General features: G+C 40.4%; 1 protein-coding gene across 4 annotated transcripts in view; it reads right to left on the reverse strand.

The window, feature by feature from the left end:
* The window catches only part of Zfyve9 (zinc finger FYVE-type containing 9), a 150,011-nt gene that overhangs the window by 46,475 nt on the left and 84,926 nt on the right, over window positions 1–18,610 (reverse strand). For all 4 annotated transcript variants that reach the window (XM_036177819.1, XM_036177817.1, XM_036177818.1 and 1 more), the window contains 3 exons: window positions 16,240–16,362; window positions 14,146–14,301; window positions 2,436–2,660 (listed from right to left, as the gene is read on the reverse strand). In XM_036177819.1, the coding sequence (XP_036033712.1) occupies window positions 2,436–2,660; window positions 14,146–14,301; window positions 16,240–16,362 (504 nt within the window). The remainder of the gene's footprint in view (window positions 1–2,435; window positions 2,661–14,145; window positions 14,302–16,239; window positions 16,363–18,610) is intronic.

Genomic DNA, 18,610 nt, shown 5'->3' on the forward strand with positions numbered 1-18,610 from the left:
AATTTCTAGGAAAACAGATATCATTGTTAAAATAATTTAATATAATTATATTAGCTCATTATGAAATTTCAAATGTTGGGCTCAAAGAATTTAGTATGGTTACAGACTTCTGAGTCAGACTTCTGAGCCAGACTTAGTCTCCTGATAACCAGAAGTCTTTTGATGCAATGACCCACCAGGTCCTATGAAACAATTGGACTGGTATGATCCAGAAACACAAGTGTCTCCCCAGATCCCTGTGCTCAAGAGGTCTATGAGCTCTCTCTTCTATACCAAGACCCTCCTTGGCAAGATCAAACACCTGGGGACATTCCTAGATGGCTCATTAATCAAGTTTTTCTGTTTGAAATGACAATACAAGGCAAAGAAACCTGTTGCTTTCTCTGGAGGCAATCTTTTTTTTTTTTTTTTTTTTTAAGATTTATTTATTATGTATACAGCATTCTGCCTGCATATATGCCTGCAGGCCAGAAGAGGGCGCCAGATCTCATTACAGGTGGTTGTGAGCCACCATGTGGTTGCTGGGAATTGAACTCAGGACCCCTGGAAAAGTAGTCAGTGCTCTTAACTGCTGAGCCATCTCTCCAGCCCTGGAGGCAATCTTTTTGCTTTCTGCTGATCATTTGTCTTTGGAGTTCCATCCAAGGGTATCTTCACCTAAGAAGTGTTTCTTATCCAACTCCTTCATTCTTGATCAAGATAAAGCTTATCTTGGAGCTCCCAAAGAATTTAACGATAAGCATGGGTTTGCCAACAGAACATACTACTGTAGTCATAATTTCTGTTTTTCCTTAGATTCCCAAGATTCTATAATTCCTATCTTAGCCATTTGTGAATTTCTAGGATTCAAAATACTTTATAGGACTTGATTAAATGTTGTTATTTTGCCCTTGGTTTTCTGAGACAGGGTCTTACTATGTAGCTCTGGCTGGCCTAGAATGAGCTCTGTTGACCAGGCTGGCCTCAAACTAACAGAGATCACCTGCCTCTGCCATCTCAGTGTTGGGATTAAAGACGTAAATCACCATGTTCAGCCCTTGATTAAATTACTTCTTTTTAATATGTTTATTTATTTTAATGTGCATGGGTATTTTGCCTACATGTAAGTCAATGTATCACATGTATGCCTGGTAGCCCCTTAGATCAGATGAAGGCATCAGATCCCCTGGAATTGGATTTTTGGATATTGTAAGCCATCATGTGGGTGCTGGGAAACGAACCTGTTCTGTAAAACAAGAAGCACTCTTAACTGCTGAGCCATCTCTCCAGGCCCCCTTGATTAAATTCTTAATCAACAAATAACACATAAATAAAAATATATAGGTGTGATAGTTAATCTTAGTTGTCAACCTGACAACTTAGGAAGAGGGAATCTCAATTGAAGAACTGTCTGCATGAGACTGTCTGCATGAGATTGGCCTGTGGACATATGTGTAGTGGTATTTTCTTGATTGCTAATTGATGTTGGAGGGCCCAAGACACTGAAGGCAAAGACATTCCTAGGTAGGTGAGCATGGGCTACACAATAAAGGTAGCTAAAGGTAAGCCTGGGAGCAAGCTAGAAAGTAGCATTCCTCCATGGTCTCTGCTTCAGTTCCTGCCTCCTGTCCTGGATTACTTCAGTGACAGACTGTAACCTGTAAGCTGAAATAAACCCCTCCACAAGTTGCTTCTGGTCATGGTGTTTATCACAGTAACAGAAAGTAAACTAGTAAGGGTGACTTGTTGGAAACATTACTGTCTGGTTAATAAAATAATGTTTCATTTATTCCTTTATTCCTTTAAGGAATATGGCAAGCATTAAGATCATCAGTTTATAAAACAAACCAAAACTCAGACAATTTGAGAAGTTAACAATCAGAAAATTTGAGTTACTCTCCTAAATAACAGAGCTAGTCAATGGTGGAGCTGAGGACCTTATTCAAGGGTTCCAATTCCTAGACTAGGGCACTTTTAAGTAGGTGAAATTATAAAATTTAAAGTAAAGCTTGCATCTAGTCTTTCATGTCCTAGAAACGTGCGCACGCACACATAGCTGAACTGCCACAACCATGGGCAAAGAGCAGTCAGCCCGCTTTCCAACTGACAGTCACTGCCACACCACTAGTTCTCACTATCAGTTAGAGTCGAGTAGAATGAAATTTTACAAATGTTTCTAACCAAGCAATAACAACACGGGTATACTATAAAGATACTTGTTCACATTGTTTTAAAGATGTTTTTATCAGTGAACTATGAAAGAATAAATTCACAGAGAAATAATACCATCAACTTCCTCATTTGATATTTTCAGTTTTTTCCATTACAGCAAATAATTGGTCATATTTAGCATACTTATTTTCAAAAGGTTATTTTTACTGAATTATAACACCAGAGGGGGATGAAAATATTTCAAGTCTTGGTTGTATGGCTTACAAGAAGACATTTGTACTTACGTCGATATTCAGCTCCAAGTCTTAACATTAGCCGAATGGGAAACACTTTGGCCCAAGGGGTTTCCCATTTCTGGATGAGAATCCCAAACAGGTATGGTGGGGTTGGAAGTACTAGGTCTTGCAGTGATTGATAGGTAGATGACACATATAAGAATCCACCATGTTCTTTACTGCCCAGGAAACTTTGACTGAAGAAAGAATGTCCCAAGTTGCCCACAACATTCCCTGAAACAAAAAGTTCATTGATTATTTTCTATGGAGGTATCTGTAGGGAAAAGGGGCCAGATAAAGAAACCTACCCTGACCCTGGATCCCAGAACCAGTGAAAGAAACACAGCCTGGATGTAGGACCCGAGCCAGTGAAAGAAACACTTTATCCCTGAACCCAGAACCAAAGAAACATACCCTGACTCTGAAACCAGTACCAAAGAAACACACTTTGTCCCTAGAATCAGAGCCAATGAAAGAAATATGCCCTGGCCTTAGAATTAGAGCCTAAAAACTTAAAAAAAATCCAGTGAAAGAAATATAGTTTGGCTCTAAAATCAGAGCCATCTCTGCCCCAACCAATGAAACTAAACAATCCTTGAGTAGGAAAAACTAATCCCTGAACAGAAAATCTTCTCCCTGGAGAAAACTCCACCCCTAAGAAGCCCTATATAAACCACCCTGCCTGGTCAGATGTGGGCTGTCCTTCTCCACCCTGGCAGAGGCAGCCACTGTCCTGGACCCCTCCTTCTCAGAAAATCTCTTTCTCAAAAGAGTCTTGGGTGAAGATCTTCATTCGCTGGCACAGAGAAGAAGAATTACTAAGATGTCCCTTGGGAGACTGAGCAGAAAAAAACCTTGCAGAGATGTCCCTTAAGGGACTGAGCAAAGTGGAGCAGAAAAAGTAACAACATTTCGATGGAGCTGGAGGAGACTGCTACATTTCTGCAGGGGTTTCCCCTTTAGCAGAGCAAATCAAAAGAAACAACATCTTGGGCCCCCGAGAGAGGAAGCAGAGCTACGCTGGGAAGCCCCTTTAACGGGGAGGGGCAGGGAGTAAAGCTCAGCTGTAGCTGCTCCCAGGAGAGATGCAGGATTGCTATATCCTGTGGGGGAGACCATCCCCCACTGCAAACCCCCCACCCCTCCAGGTATAGCCTGACTCCCTGAACAGTCAGGATACCTTTCCCCCAGGAGCTGAGCTGTCCCACTGCAGCTCCAGCTGCCAGAACTGTCTTGCCACAGCTCTAGGTATAGCCTGCCTTCCCAAGCAGTCAGGATACCTTTTCCCCAGAGTTGCAATACTCACTTACAGTATCAAGCATATTTTAAGTAATTATAATTATCCACAACTGAGCTTGACACAACCAAACATGAATTCCCAATCTTCCCCTGTGATAAATCTGTATTTACAAAAGTTTCATTTTGTGTATGTATTTTCACATGTGTGCACATTTGTATGGAGGCTAGAGGTCAATCTTGGATGTCATTCCTCAGGAGCAATTATTCACCTTGTATTTTTGAGATAACTTCTTTCACTGGATCTAGGGATTGCTAATTGGTCTAAGGTGGTTGGCTAGTAATCCCCCCAGAAATCCACCTATCTTTGCCTCCCTAGTGCCGGGATTATGAGCACGTTACTACACCCAGCTTTTACATGGGTGCTGGGGATTAATTTCAGGTCTTCATACTTGCATAGAAATCATTCAATGGGGGCTGGAGAGATGGCTCAGAGGTTAAGAGCACTGGCTGCTCTTCCAGAGATCCTGAGTTCAATTCCCAGCAACCACATGGTGGCTCACAACCATCTGTAATGAGATCTGGTGCCCTCTTCCGGCCTGCAGTCACATGCTGTATACATAATAGATAGATAGGTAGATAGATAGACAGACAGACAGACAAACAGGTAGATAAAAGAAATCGCTCAATGGACTGAGCTATCTCTCTAGCCTGAGGTTATTATTTTTCCTTTTTTTTTTTTTTTGGAGCTGAGGACCCAACCCAGCACTTACTAGGCAAGCGCTCTACCACTGAGCTAAATCCTCAACTCCAAGAAGGTTATTTTTTAAATGAGTGGCATTTGTTAAATGATAATTTGTTTTCTAATTTTTATTAGGGCTTCCTGTGAGCATAAAATAAGAAGAATGGAGAGGGAGAGTGTTCACTGGAGACTGCAAAGGGCAGCAAGCAGGACTAGGAGAAGGAAGTTAGTGAGGACGCCAGCTCTGAGGCCAGTCTGTGTTTCTGCAGCACAAGAGAGAAGCTGCTAAGAGTCTACAATGTAGGACCAACCCCCAGCTCCCGTCCACCCTGGAACTCCCATCTGGACCAGAGGTGAGTGCCTGGGGTTATAGCTAGAGAGGCAACTGCCCTTGGGTCCCACCACTGGACACAGGCCACCCCGGGAGGACCTGACCAACTTGGCCCCAGTTTCCTGCCAATCAGCAGGCCCTGCAGGAAGGCTCCCCTTTTCCAAGACTGCAGGCAGACACTGCAGTCTCCACACCCTGCCCCCACACCCATCTGCTGGAGACCCCAGCCACTTCTTGAGTCTCAGAGACCAGCCCCCAGCTTCCATCCACCCCAGAACTCCTATCTGGACCAGAGGTGAGTGCCTGAGTTATATATAGTCAGAGAGGCAACTGTGCCTGGGTCCCACCACTGGACACAGGCCACCCCGGGAGGACCTGACCAACTTGGCCCCAGTTTCCTGCCAATCAGTGGGCCCTGCGGGAAGGCTCCCCTATTCCAAGACTGCAGGCAGACACTGCAGTCTCCACACCCTGCCCCCACACCCATCTGCTGGAGACCCCAGCCACTTCCTGAGAATCAGAGACCAGCCCCAAGCTTCCATCCTGCCCTGGAACTCCCATCTGGACCAGAGACCAGAGGAACTCCCATCTGGACAAGAGGAGCTCCCATCTGGACAAAATAAGGAGACATTAGGGACTCAGAGTCCCACCCCCCAGCTCCTATCCGGCCAGCACTCTCATCTGGACCAGCGCTCCCATCTGGCCCAGAGCTTCCATCTGGACCAGAGAGAGGCTCCCTAAATCTGTCAACTCTCTCTGGACCAAGTACACTGATAAGACCAAGAACGAACACAAGAGGAGATGGGCAGACATCAAGGCAGAAGTACATCCAACAAAATAAAGAGCAATACAGCATCACCAGAACCTAGCCCTTCTCCAACAGCTAGACCTGAACATCACAGAATGGAAGAAGGAGAAGAAGGAGGAGGAGGAGGAGGAGGAGGAGGAGGAGGAGGAGGAGGAGGTCGTCAATACAGCATCACCAGAACCTAGCCCTTCTCCAACAGCTAGACCTGGAGGAGGAGGAGGAGGAGGAGGAGGAGGAGGAGGAGGAGGAGGAGGAGGAGGTCAATACAGCATCACCAGAATCTAGCCCTTCTCCAACAGCTAGACCTGAACATCACAGAATGGGAGGAGGAGGAGGAGGAGGAGGAGGAGGAGGAGGAGGAGGAGGAGGAGGAGGAGAAGACAACCTTATAAGTAACATCATGAAGAGGCTAGAGCCTTATATAGAAGAAATCAAAAATAGAGGAACAGACAAACAAAAAATGGGAAGAATGCTATAAAAAACTAGAGGAAAGGACAATTAAAGCAGAAGAAAACAATAAATCCTTGAATGAAAATCATGAAAAAGCAAGGGAGACAATCCAAGACCTGAAAAGGGAAATAGAAAAAATGAAGAAGACACTAGCAGAAGGAATACTGGAAATAGAAAATCTGAGTAAACAAACAGGAACTTCAGAGGCAAGTATAACCAACAGAATGCAAGAGATGGAAGAGAGGATCTCTGGTGTTGAAGATACAGTAGAAGAAATAGATTCATCAGTCAAAGAAAACACTAAAACCAACAAAGTCATGACCCAAAATGTCCAAGAAACTTGGGACACCATGAAAAGACTAAACCTACGAATAATAGGGATAAAGGAAGGAGAAGTATACCAACTCAAAGGTACAGAAAATATATTTAACAAGGTCATAGAAGAAAACTTTCCCAACTTAAAGAAGGAAATGCCTATGAAGATACAAGAAGCCTATAGAACACCAAACAGACTAGACCCCCCCAAAAAAGTCCCCACGCCACATAATAATTAAGCAACTAAACGTACAGAATAAATAAAGAATATTAAGGGCAGCAAAGGAAAAAGGCCAAGTGACTTACAAAGGCAAATCCATCAGAATAACACCCGATTTCTCGATGGAGACTTTGAAAGCCAGAAGGACCTGGACAGATATAATGCAGACACTAAGAGACCATGATGCCAGCCTAGACTAATACATCCAGCAAAACTTTCAATCATCATAGATGGAGTGAACAAAACCTTCCAAGACAAAACCAGATTTAAACAATACTTATCCACAAACCCAGCCCTACAGAAAGCACTAGAAGGAAAATTCCAACCTAAGGAAGGCAGATACACCCATGAAAACACAGGCAATAGATAACACCACAGCAGTAAACCCCAAAGAGAAGTACACACACATTATCACCAAAAAATAAAAATAACAACAGGAACGAACAATCACTGGTTATTAATCTCCCTTAATATCAATGGACTTAATTCACCTATAAAAAGACACAGACAAACAGAATGGATATGAAAGCAGGACCCATCTTTCTGCTGCATACAAGAAACACACCCCAAATTCAAAGACAGACACCTCCTAAGAATAAAAGGCTGGGAAAAGACTTTCCAATCAAATGGTCTTAAGAAGCAAGCTGGTGTAGCCATCCTAATATCCAGCAAAATAGACTTCAAACTAAAATCAATCAAAAGAGATGATGAAGGACATTACATACTCATCGCAGGAAAGATCCACCAAGATGAAGTTTCAATTCTGAACATTTATGCCCCAAACACAAGGGCACCCACATATGTAAAAGAAACATTACTAAAGCTTAAATCACATATAAAACACCACAAGTTAATAGTGGGAGACTTCAACACCCCACTTTCACCTCTGGACAGATCAGCCAAATTGAAACTTAACAGAGACATAATGGACTTAACTGATGTTATGGCTCAAATGGACTTAATCAATATCTACAGAACATTCCACCCAAATAAAAAAGAATATACCTTCTTCTCAGCACCCCATGGAACCTTCTCTAAAATCGACCACATACTTGGCCACAAAGCAAATCTCAACAGATGCAAAACAATTGAAATAACCTCCTGTGTTCTATCAGACCACCATGGTTTAAAGTTAGATTTCAACAACAACAAAAACTACAGAAATCCTACAATCTCATGGAAACTGAATAATGCTCAACTGAATCACCAATGGGTTAAGGAAGAAATAAAGAAAGAAATTAAAGAGTTCCTAGAGATCAATGAAAATGAATACACCACATACCCAAACTTATGGGATACTATGAAAGCAGTGCTAAGAGGGAAATTTATAGCACTGAATGCCCACATAAAGAAGCTGGAGAAATCTCATGCTAGTGACTTGACAGCACACCTGAAAGCCCTTGAACAGGAAGAAGCAAAGTCTCCCAGGAGGAACAGACACCAGGAAATTATCAAATTGAGAGCTGAAATCAATAAAATAGAAATAAAGAGAACAATACAAAGGATTAATGAAACAAAGAGTTGGTTCTTTGAGAAGATCAACAAGATAGACAAGCCCTTATCCAAACTAACCAAAAGACAGAGAGAGAGCATCCAAATTAACAAAATCAGAAATGAAAAGGGGGACATAACAAAAGACAATGAGGAAATCCAGAGAATCATCAGGTCATACTTCAAAAACCTCTACTCCACAAAACTGGAAAATCTAAAGGAAATGGATAATTTTCTGGATAGGTACCACATATCTAAGTTAAATCAAGACCAGATAAACCATTTAAATAGTTCAATAACCCCTAAGGAAATAGAATCAGTCATTAAAAGTCTCCCAACCAAAAAAAGCCCTGGACCTGATGGTTTCACTGCAGAATTCTACCAGATCTTCAAAGAAGACTTAATACCAATACTCTTTAAATTGTTCTACACAATAGAAGCAGAAGGTATATTACCAAACTCCTTCTATGAGGCTACAATTACCCTGATTCCTAAACAAACAAAGATGCAACAAAGAACTACAGACTGATCTCCCTCATGAACATTGATGCAAAAATACTCAATAAAATTCTGGCAAACAGACTCCAAGAACACATCAAAACAATTATCCACCATGATCAAGTAGGCTTCATCCCAGGGATGCAAGGGTGGTTCAACATATGAAAGTCCGTCAATGTAATACACCATATAAACAAACTCAAGGAAAAAAAACACATGATCATCTCACTAGATGCAGAAAAGGCATTTGACAAAATCCAACACCCCTTCATGATAAAGGTCTTGGAGTGATCAGGAATACAGGGAACATACCTAAACATAATAAAGGCAATCTACAGCAAGCCAACAGCCAACATCAAATTAAATGGAGAGAAACTCAAAGCAATACCACTAAAATCAGGAACAAGGCAAGGCTGTTCCCTCTCCCCCTACTTATTCAATATAGTACTTGAAGTTCTTCTAGCCAGAGCTATAAGACAACATAAAGAGATTAAGGGGATACAAATTGGAAAGGAAGAAGTCAAGCTTTCCCTATTTGCAGATGACATGATAGTATACATGAGTGACCCCAAAAATTCAACCAAGGAACTGATACAGCTAATAAAAACCTTCAGCAACATTGCAGGATACAAGATCAACTCAAAAAAATCAGTAGCCCTTCTATATACAGTAGACAAACAGGCTGAGAAGGAAATCAGAGATACATCACCCTTTACAATAGCCACAAAGGATATAAAATACCTTGGGGTTACACTAACTAAGCATGTGAAGGACCTATATGACAAGAACTTTAAGTCCCTGAAAAAAGAAATTGAAGATGTCAGAAAATGGAAAGATCTCCCATGCTCATGGATAGACAGGATTAACATAGTAAAAATGGCGATCTTACCAAAAGCAATCTACAGATTCAACCCAATTCCCATCAAATTACCAACACAATTCTTCACAGATCTGGAAAGAATAATACTCAACTTCATATGGAAAAACAAAAAAACCCAGGATAGCCAAAAGAATCCTGTATAATAAAACAACCTCTGGAGGCATCACAATCCCTGACCTCAAGCTCTACTAAAGAGCTACTGTAATAAAAACAGCTTGGTACTGGCATAAAAACCGACATGTGGACCAATGGGATTGAATTGAAGACCCTGACATTAACCCGCACACCTATGAACATATAATTTTTGACAAAGAAGCCAAAAATGTACAATGGAAAAAAGAAAGCATCTTCAACAAATGGTGCTGGCATAACTGGATGTCAATGTGTAAAAGGCTATAAATAGATCCATATCTGTCACCGTGCACAAAACTTAAATCCAAGTGGATCAAAGACCTCAACATAAATCCAGCTACTCTGAACCTGATAGTAGGGAAAGTAGGATGTAGTCTTGAACACACTGGCACTGGAGATCACTTTCTAAATATAACACCAGTAGCACAGACACTGAGAGAAACAATCAATCAATGGGACCTGTTGAAACTGAGAAGCTTTTGTAGAGCAAAGGACATGGTCAACAAGACAAAGCGACAGCCTACAGAATGGGAAAAGGTCTTCACCAACCCCACCTCTGACCGAGGGTTAATATCCAGAATATATAAAGAACTCAAGAAATTAGACATCAAAATGCCCAACAGTCCAATTAAGAAATGGGCTATAGAACTAAACAGAGAATTCTCCACAGAGGAAGTTCAAATGGCTGAAAGACATTTAAGGAATTGCTCAACATCCCTAATTATCCGGGAAATGCAAATCAAAACGACTCTGAGATACCACCTTATACCTGTCAGAATGGCTAAGATCAAAAGCACAGAAGACAGCTTATGCTGGAGAGGATGTAGAGCAAGGGGAACTCTCCTCCACTGCTGGTGGGAATGCAAGCTTGTACAGCCACTTTGGAAATCAATATGGCGCTTCCTTAGAAAATTGGGAATCCATCTCCCCCAAGACCCAGCTATAGCACTCTTGGGCATATACCCAAGGAATGCTCAATCATAGCACAAGGGCATTTGCTCAGCTATGTTTGTATCAGCTTTGTTTGTAATAGCCAGAACCTGGAAACAACCCAGATGCCCTTCAACTGAAGAATGGATAAAGAAAATATGGTACATATACACAATGGAGTACTACTCAGCAGAGAAAAACAATGACATCATGAGGTTTGCAGGCAAATGGATGGATTTAGAAAAAAATCATCCTGAGTGAGGTAACCCAGACTCAGAAGGACAAACATGGTATGTACTCACTCATTGGAGGATACTAGATGTGTAGCTTTGAGCCTTTCCAGGCTCTCGCTCTATAGACCAGGCTGGCCTCGAACTCACAGAGTTCCGCCTGGCTCTGCCTCCTGAGTGCTGGGATTAAAGGCATGCGCCACCAACGCCCGGCTGTTGTCATTGTTTTATTTTTGATATAGGGTCTCACACAGCTGCAAACTGCTTTCCATCTACCAAACAATATGAGTACAGGTGCATGCCACCATATTGGCTGTTTCATAAATTTTAATAAATAAATGTATATGCTCATGTAACTACTATTCATTCCAGTCAAAAGTAAAACATAAACCCTAATAACTGGACTCTTACCTCACTTCAGGGAAGCACTAATCTGATTTCTATCACCACACAATAATTTTGCTTGCTCTAGAAACTAATTTAAAAAAAACCAACCAAACAAACATCAACAACAACCAGCATGTATTTTAGGAGCCTTGCTTCTGTGGCTTCACACAGATCTAGGAGAGACATCTATGCTCTTGAAGGTATTAGCAGTATGTTCATTTTTACTATTGAGCGGTATTGCTACCTATGAACATACCACATTTGCTTAAGTATACCAGATTCATGGAGGTTGATTCCTTGTTGTTTTGAGATAGGCTCTCATACGCAGCTCTGGCTGTCCTGGAACTCACTCTATAGACGAGATTGGCCTCAAACTTACAGAGATCCACCTACCTGTCTCCCAAGTGCAGGTTTTAAAGATGTGAGCTACCACATCCAACCATCTAAATATTTATTTTATATGTATATGTATATGCCTGAGTATATGCACATGTTGTGGGATATTTTGATCACACTCCGATGCTCCTGAGACTACCAATAAAATTTGCTTTGAATAAGAGGGTGGAGCTATCTACTAGCTGACCAAAATTAGCCATAGAGGTTTTGGAGGACCAAGGACAGCTAGAGAGACACAAGAAGTAGTAGGGTGTGGCTTGGGGAAAGTTTCACCCTTATGGGATGGAGGACAAGAGACAGGGAGGGAGGTCACTGGTTACTTCTCAGGCACGCCTTTGATCATTCAGGTTCTTACCCCAATATCTGACTCCTGAGATTTATTGATAAAGAATAATTAGATAAATGTTTCACATGTGCCATATGTGCACAGGAACCCAAGGAGGTCAGAAGAGGGTATCAGATCCCCTAGAACTGGAGTTGGCCTGACTACGAGCCACTATATAGGTGCTAGGAACTGAACCTGGGTCCTCTGTAAAAGCAGGAAGTACTTGCAATCACTGAGCCATCATAATTAAGCCCCCTTTTATGTAACTTTTAGCTATATTAGAAGTTCTTAAAAAGAAGCATACACATAATATAACAGTTAAAGTTTTTACCTATGCCTGGGTATTTTCATTGTTTCTATTTTCTGTGTAAAATTTAGGCAATGTTTCAAAAAGAACTTCACATACCAAGGTGTAGTTTACATTTTAGATAACATCTTTAGCTAAAAATCTCACAAAGGGAATTGCAAAGTTAAGACCATATGGCAGTGGATAGTCCAGTGGGTAAAGTTCTTGCCACTCAAGCCGGATAACCCCAGTTTGGTCCTCAGGACCCATACATAAACGTGAAAGGAGAGATTCGACTCCACAAAGTTGTCCTTTGGCCTCCATACGCATGCTGCAGCACATGCACACCACACTCACACATGATATATACACCGAATAGGAAATTAAAAAAAGAAAGCATGAATACTTCATGGTTCCCTATCTTTATGAAATACTATCAGCTAATACATGAAGACAGTTTCATATTAGCCACTCTAACTTCCCTCTCCAACTCCTGTTCCTCAGGACAATCTCTCTTTTCTATTTTTTTATTTGAGATGGGAGTCTCACTATGTATCCCAGGTTAGTTTGGAACTCACCATCCTCCTGCCTTAGCCTACTGGGTGCTAGGATTAAAGAAGTGTGCAACCACATTTGCCTTAAAGATCCTTTGGGGGGGCTGGAGAGATGGCTCAGCCATTAAAGGCTAGGCTCACAATCAAAAATGTAAGAATCCTCTTTAGGGGAAAAAAAAATCTCTTTTAGAGCTGGAGAGATGGCGCGGTGATACAGCACACCTTCTGTTTTTCTGGAGGACCCTAGTCTGGTTCCCAGCACCCATGTCAGGCAGCTCACCACCACCTGTAATTCTAGCTCCAAGGGATCCGATGCCCTCATTTGGCCTCCACAGGCACCTGCTCCCACTTTCATGGACACACATGTATACACAGAATAAAAATAAACCCTTAAAAAAAAATCTCATCCCAGCACTCAGGAGGCAGAGGCAGAAGGATCTCTGTGAGATAAGGCCTACCTGGTATACACAGTAAGTTCCAGGTCAGCATGGCTACACAATGAGACATTGTCTCAAAACAACAACAAAAACCTCTTACTATTTGTTTTGGTCTGTACATTTATAGTATTAGTTCTCTATCAACTGTAGATAGTATTTACTGACTTTCTGTTATTATAAATAAAAATTAGTTCAGATTGGTCTTGAACTCAAATCCTCCTGCATCAGCCTTCCGAGTACTAGCTAGAACTACAGGCATAAACCACCATGCTGGGTCAAATAAAATTATTTCTCTCTCAATTTTAGTATTTCCTTTAATTAATATCCTTAACCTTGTCTAGTTTTTAGAAGTGTGCCTCTACTTGTACATTGCATAGTTAATAATACAACTTTTTCCAAACCATATAAGCTAATTAATTCTAAAAATATAAATATTCAAGTTTTATACTGTGATTGTATAAATATTGATAACTAGATGATATAATGATTGAGTTATTATTATGCTTCTTTCTACTAGATACCAATGTTATGACCCACAGTATCATAACATTCTTCATCATCATAACAATATTCTTCATCCAGTGTCAACAAACTTTTTATAATTCTAAATCTACCTTTTATAAAATAAAGAGAACCACAGTAAGTAATAAAATACATAATTTTCTCAGACTATGACAAGTTCTAGCTTGCCACTAATATCAAAGTCCAAGAGCTGGGATGTAGTTCAGTGGTAGAGTGTTTGCCTAGCACACATAAGGACCTGTGGTCAGTTCCCAGCACTGTTAGAAAATATAAAAGTTCAATGCCAGGTTTCCATATCTAATATGACTGTTGTACATCTGAGTTCAAATTTTTTTATTTATTTTTTTGTTTGGTTTTTCGAGACAGAGTTTCTTTGTGTAGTTTTGTGCCTTTCCTGGAACTCACTCTGCAGCCCAGGCTGGCCTCGAACTCACAGAGATCCACCTGCCTCTGCGTCCCAAGAGCTGGGATTAAAGGTATGTGCCACCATCACCCAGCCCCAAAATTTTTATTATCTACTAATGGTGCAAAGTTCTATAGCATTCCTACCTGCCAATGCATCCCGATAAAGTTGTACAAAGTGATTAAAGATGTCCTTTGGCAAACACTTTTCATCTGGAAGACACTGTAGCAAAATAACTATCTCAGACTGACCCACAGCATGCATTCCCTTGGTTGTGAAACACCAGCACTTCCTGTTCACATCTATAGGTGAAATAAAAATATAGACATTCTTCTCAATCATTGACCTAAAAAAGATGCTCAGAAATTTGTTATAATACAGCAAAAAATGAAAGATGGCAAAAGCCCATATAATTCAACTTTAAATGGTCACTACATGAGCCAAAGAATCACTGTAGAAAATAAAACATGTCAGTGCCTTGTTTATTTTTTTGTTATTTTTCTCAACACTTAGAAAAATAATTGGAAGGAAGTTAAAATAAATAACAGAAAAAGAAAATACATTTAAATAGACAGCAAAGATACAGTCCTCCATGTTACTACTTAAAAAAAAAAAAAAAAAAAAAAAATTTTTCCAGGGGCTAGAGAAGGATCAGTGAGTAAAGTGCTTGCTGCACAGCATGAGGACCTGAGTTCAGATCCCCAGCACTCACATAAAAGCTGGCCATGACAGCACTTGCCTGTAACCTCAGTACAGAAGGTTCCCCGAGGCTCACTGGTGAGCTCCAGGCTTAGTGAACGGCCTTCTCTCAAAAACTACCGTGAACAGCAATACAGAGAAAGGCCTTACATTGACCTCTGCTCTGCTGTCCATAGGTACATGCATGGGTGTGTTCACCCATATGCACACCATACCCACACACAAAAATCACTTTTCATTATTTATATAAGACTAGGAACAAAAAGAATAAAATCCAGTATTTTAGCTTTGACTTCAGGTTGTGGCCAAAAGAAAACACATTTTAGTGTACTAGCTAGTTTAATTATAATCCTTTCTGAGAGAAAGTACTAGATAATCAGAAGACGACTTCACCTGGTTTTACACTATACAAAGCATGACTTGTCTAGACTACTTCTACGTCTTCACTTTAGGTTAGAAAGGGTCCCAAGAAGCCACAAGCCATATGCAGCAAAAAATATCCCATCCTTGACATGTTATCATTTGCACCCTAACAACAGGATTCCCAAATGAATTCAATAAAATGATTAAATACCACTATGTGCATCAAAACTAGTAAGAGAGCCCATTCTTTTTGTATGAAAATTACTACTTTGTTTACCTAATTAGGAAGAACTAAGTCCTATTCATGTGTGTGTGTGTGCACATGTTCATGTGCCTCAGAGGGATGCTGGATGTCTTCAAATGTTTCCCACCTCATTTCTGAGATAGGTTACCTCAGTGAAGATAAAGCTTGCCAATTCAGCTGGACTGGACTGACAGGAAGTCCTAGAGGTCCTCATATCTGCTTCTCCAATGCTGGGGATTGCAGACACATGCTGCTGCATCTGGCTCCTCCTCCTCTTCCTGTGTGTGTGTGTGTGTGTGTGTGTGTGTGTGTGTGTGTGTGTGTGTGTGCGCGCGCGCGCGCGCGCACCCACCCACTGGGATCAAACTCAGGTTTTCATGCTTTCACAGAAAACACTTTACCAACTAAGACAGCTCCCTAACCCTCCAATTAATCCACTATTTTAAGGTGCTTCAGGACTTGTAGGCTAGTGCTCTCTCTCTCTCGCTCTCTCTCTCTGTTTCTCTCTGCGTCTCTGTCTGTCTCTTTCTCTCTTCTTCACATAATCATTTAATGGGTAACTTTTGTGGGTAAGATACTATACTAGGTAAAAGCACAGGATGGTTTCTGCCCTTGGATGGAGAACTCTCTATTTGTAGAGAGTGCTAATCTCTAATTGTAATTTATAAACTAGATGTGTAAATTGAAATGTCAAGCAACATTATACTTAAATGCGATTCTGGAAGGAAAAGTGGATGACATTAACAATGGGCCAAACATATAAAGGTATAATTATTAACTAAGCCAGAAAGCTCCATTTCATCAATGGAGGATGTCTAATGAAGCAGTACAAAGGTTTCTAAGTCAACTTAAGACAAGTACTTTTGTATAAAGAATATGAAAACTTTAAAAGTTATGTGTTTAAATTATTTTTAGTTAAAAAATTCTAACTTACAATTTACAATCTTAACCATTGACAATAAATTTGCATTTAAAACAAAGACGAGTGGGTCAGGGCCACCATCCTCCAGTTGCTGCATGACTGAAATCTGTGATGGTCTCTCCTCCACAGCATAGTCTGTAAGAGAGAAAACATGGTAGTGGACTAGTTAAAGGGACAAATTGAGGAAGCAATCTAGTGGAGAATGGGCTGATTAGTCACAGGTAAGAGACAAGCATTTGATTTACAACAGGTGACTTGGTACCCACTGTCTCACGGCTTCCTTTTACTCTGGCTGCAATGAAAGCATGGCTGTCCTATGCATAAACCTTCCCCCCAGATCGTTTGTTTCAGTCTGCCCCACCTCTTTATCTAACAAAAATGCTCAACTGTTATAACAAAAATTTCACAGAATAAATATTTTAAGATCAACATTTAAAATAATCCAAAATACATTAAAAGGTGGTTATAAACTAGGAGTTCCTATGGAAAGAATGTCAAGAGATTAGTACAGAAGGAACCTGATTATTTTACTCTATATACTGTTTTATACTATTTTGTATTTTTGACCCTTACAAAGCATTACTTTTTTTAATGCACCAAAAAATAAAACTATCATAGGTAACTGGTTTCTTGAAATAATTCCTCTAAATATATGCGCACTCACTACATCTGGCATGAAAATCATTAGTAAGCCACACATCAGACTGTAGCACAGACAAGTAAGTAGTTGACTCAGTGAGTTCCTCTTCTAAGCCCACAAGCACATACTGTATTCTTGACCACTTCATCCTTAATGGTGTTCATCTCCGGATAAAGTCAAAATTATGAACAAAAATCATTGAGAACCTGACTTGAAGATAAAGGAAAGGAATTAAGATTGAATTTTCAGTGCAAATCTCATAAAGTAGATCACTAAGGGATAGACAGCCACAATGAAAAAGTGAACCCTATTTTCACTGATCAAAAGAAATAGAAACTGTTTTTTTTTTTCGATATAGTAGAAAATACTTACCTTCATAGCAGTCAAAATATATATTTGAAAGAAAAATAGTAAGTGATTTAAATTTTTTAATAAGTTATTCCAGTAAAATAAAAAAATTGTGCCAGGCGGTGGTGGTGCACGCCTTTAATCCCAGCACTTGGAAGGCAGAGCCAGGCAGATCTTTGTGAGTTCGAGGCCAGCCTGGTCTACAGAGCGAGATCCAGGAAAGGCACAAAGCTACACAGAGAAACTCTGTCTCAAAAAAACAAAATAAATAAATAAATAATTGCAAGATTCTAGTGAAGAGATTGTAATATCAAAATAGAGCCCAGCAATACAACTTCTTTTAATAATAAAGTAAACTATTACAATCTTTCTTAAACTAAGACATAAAAATAATCCCAGCAGATCAGGAGGGAAAGACAGGTGGATCTTTTTGAGTTCAAGGCCACCTTAGTCTGTGTAGTGAGTTACAGGTTACCCAGAGCTACATAGTGAGACCCTGTCTCAAAATAAACAAACAAAATAAATGACCCCAAATTTCACTTACAGAGCAACCTTCCTAACAAAAGCATGCTCTAGGGAGTCCTGGTAAAGAAGCAAAGGATCGTGACAACCAAACAGTGCTGAACTAGCTGGATCAGCTGTAGTCCATGGCACAGAACACACATAAAACTGTCACAGGACGCTCCGCACCCCATTGAGGAGCAGCGTTTACAAGCATAAGACTAATGACTTCATGGTCTAAGTGAAACAATCAGACTTAGTTTATCTCCAGTAAATGAGGAAAGTGTTTATAGAGACACGTCTAGAAGAATAACAGAATAGAGAAAATACCAAGGTGTTACTTTGTAGGCATCCTAGACTAATCCTGAGACAGTTGAAAGGCTGAAGTCTTTCAAACTGAGGAGAGAGAAAGTAATAATGCTAACTTGACTGCTGTCAGGCTCTTGCTATAGACAAAGGTGTGCAAACTGATTTAATGGCCACAGTGACTCTTAAATAGGTGTAGTAGTTATCTCACTTTGAAAAATATAGACCAAAGTAACCAGGTCATGGTGGCCTTTAATCTCAGCATTTGGGAGGCAGAGGCAGGCAGATCTCTGGGTTTGAGGCCAGCCTGGTCTATAGCATGAATTCCAAGACAGCCAGGACAACATGGAGAAACCCTGTCTCAAAAAAACAAAGATAACAAACAAAAAGTAGATCAGAATTTACTTAAAAATAGTTCAAAGGGGATGAGTGTTTTGCCCATAACAAAGGAAAAAGCACAGCCGTGTAAAAATAATCTGTAAATAACACGTAAGGTGCTAGAAGTGAAGTTACAAGAGGAACTGAAAGATGGTTGTAAGGATCTGTGTATGTTAAGATAAATGATTTAGGCCAGAGAGACGGCTCAGA

This window comes from Onychomys torridus, chromosome 2 (genome assembly GCF_903995425.1).
Source record: "Onychomys torridus chromosome 2, mOncTor1.1, whole genome shotgun sequence".
In the NCBI taxonomy this organism is placed as follows: Eukaryota; Metazoa; Chordata; class Mammalia; order Rodentia; family Cricetidae; genus Onychomys; species Onychomys torridus.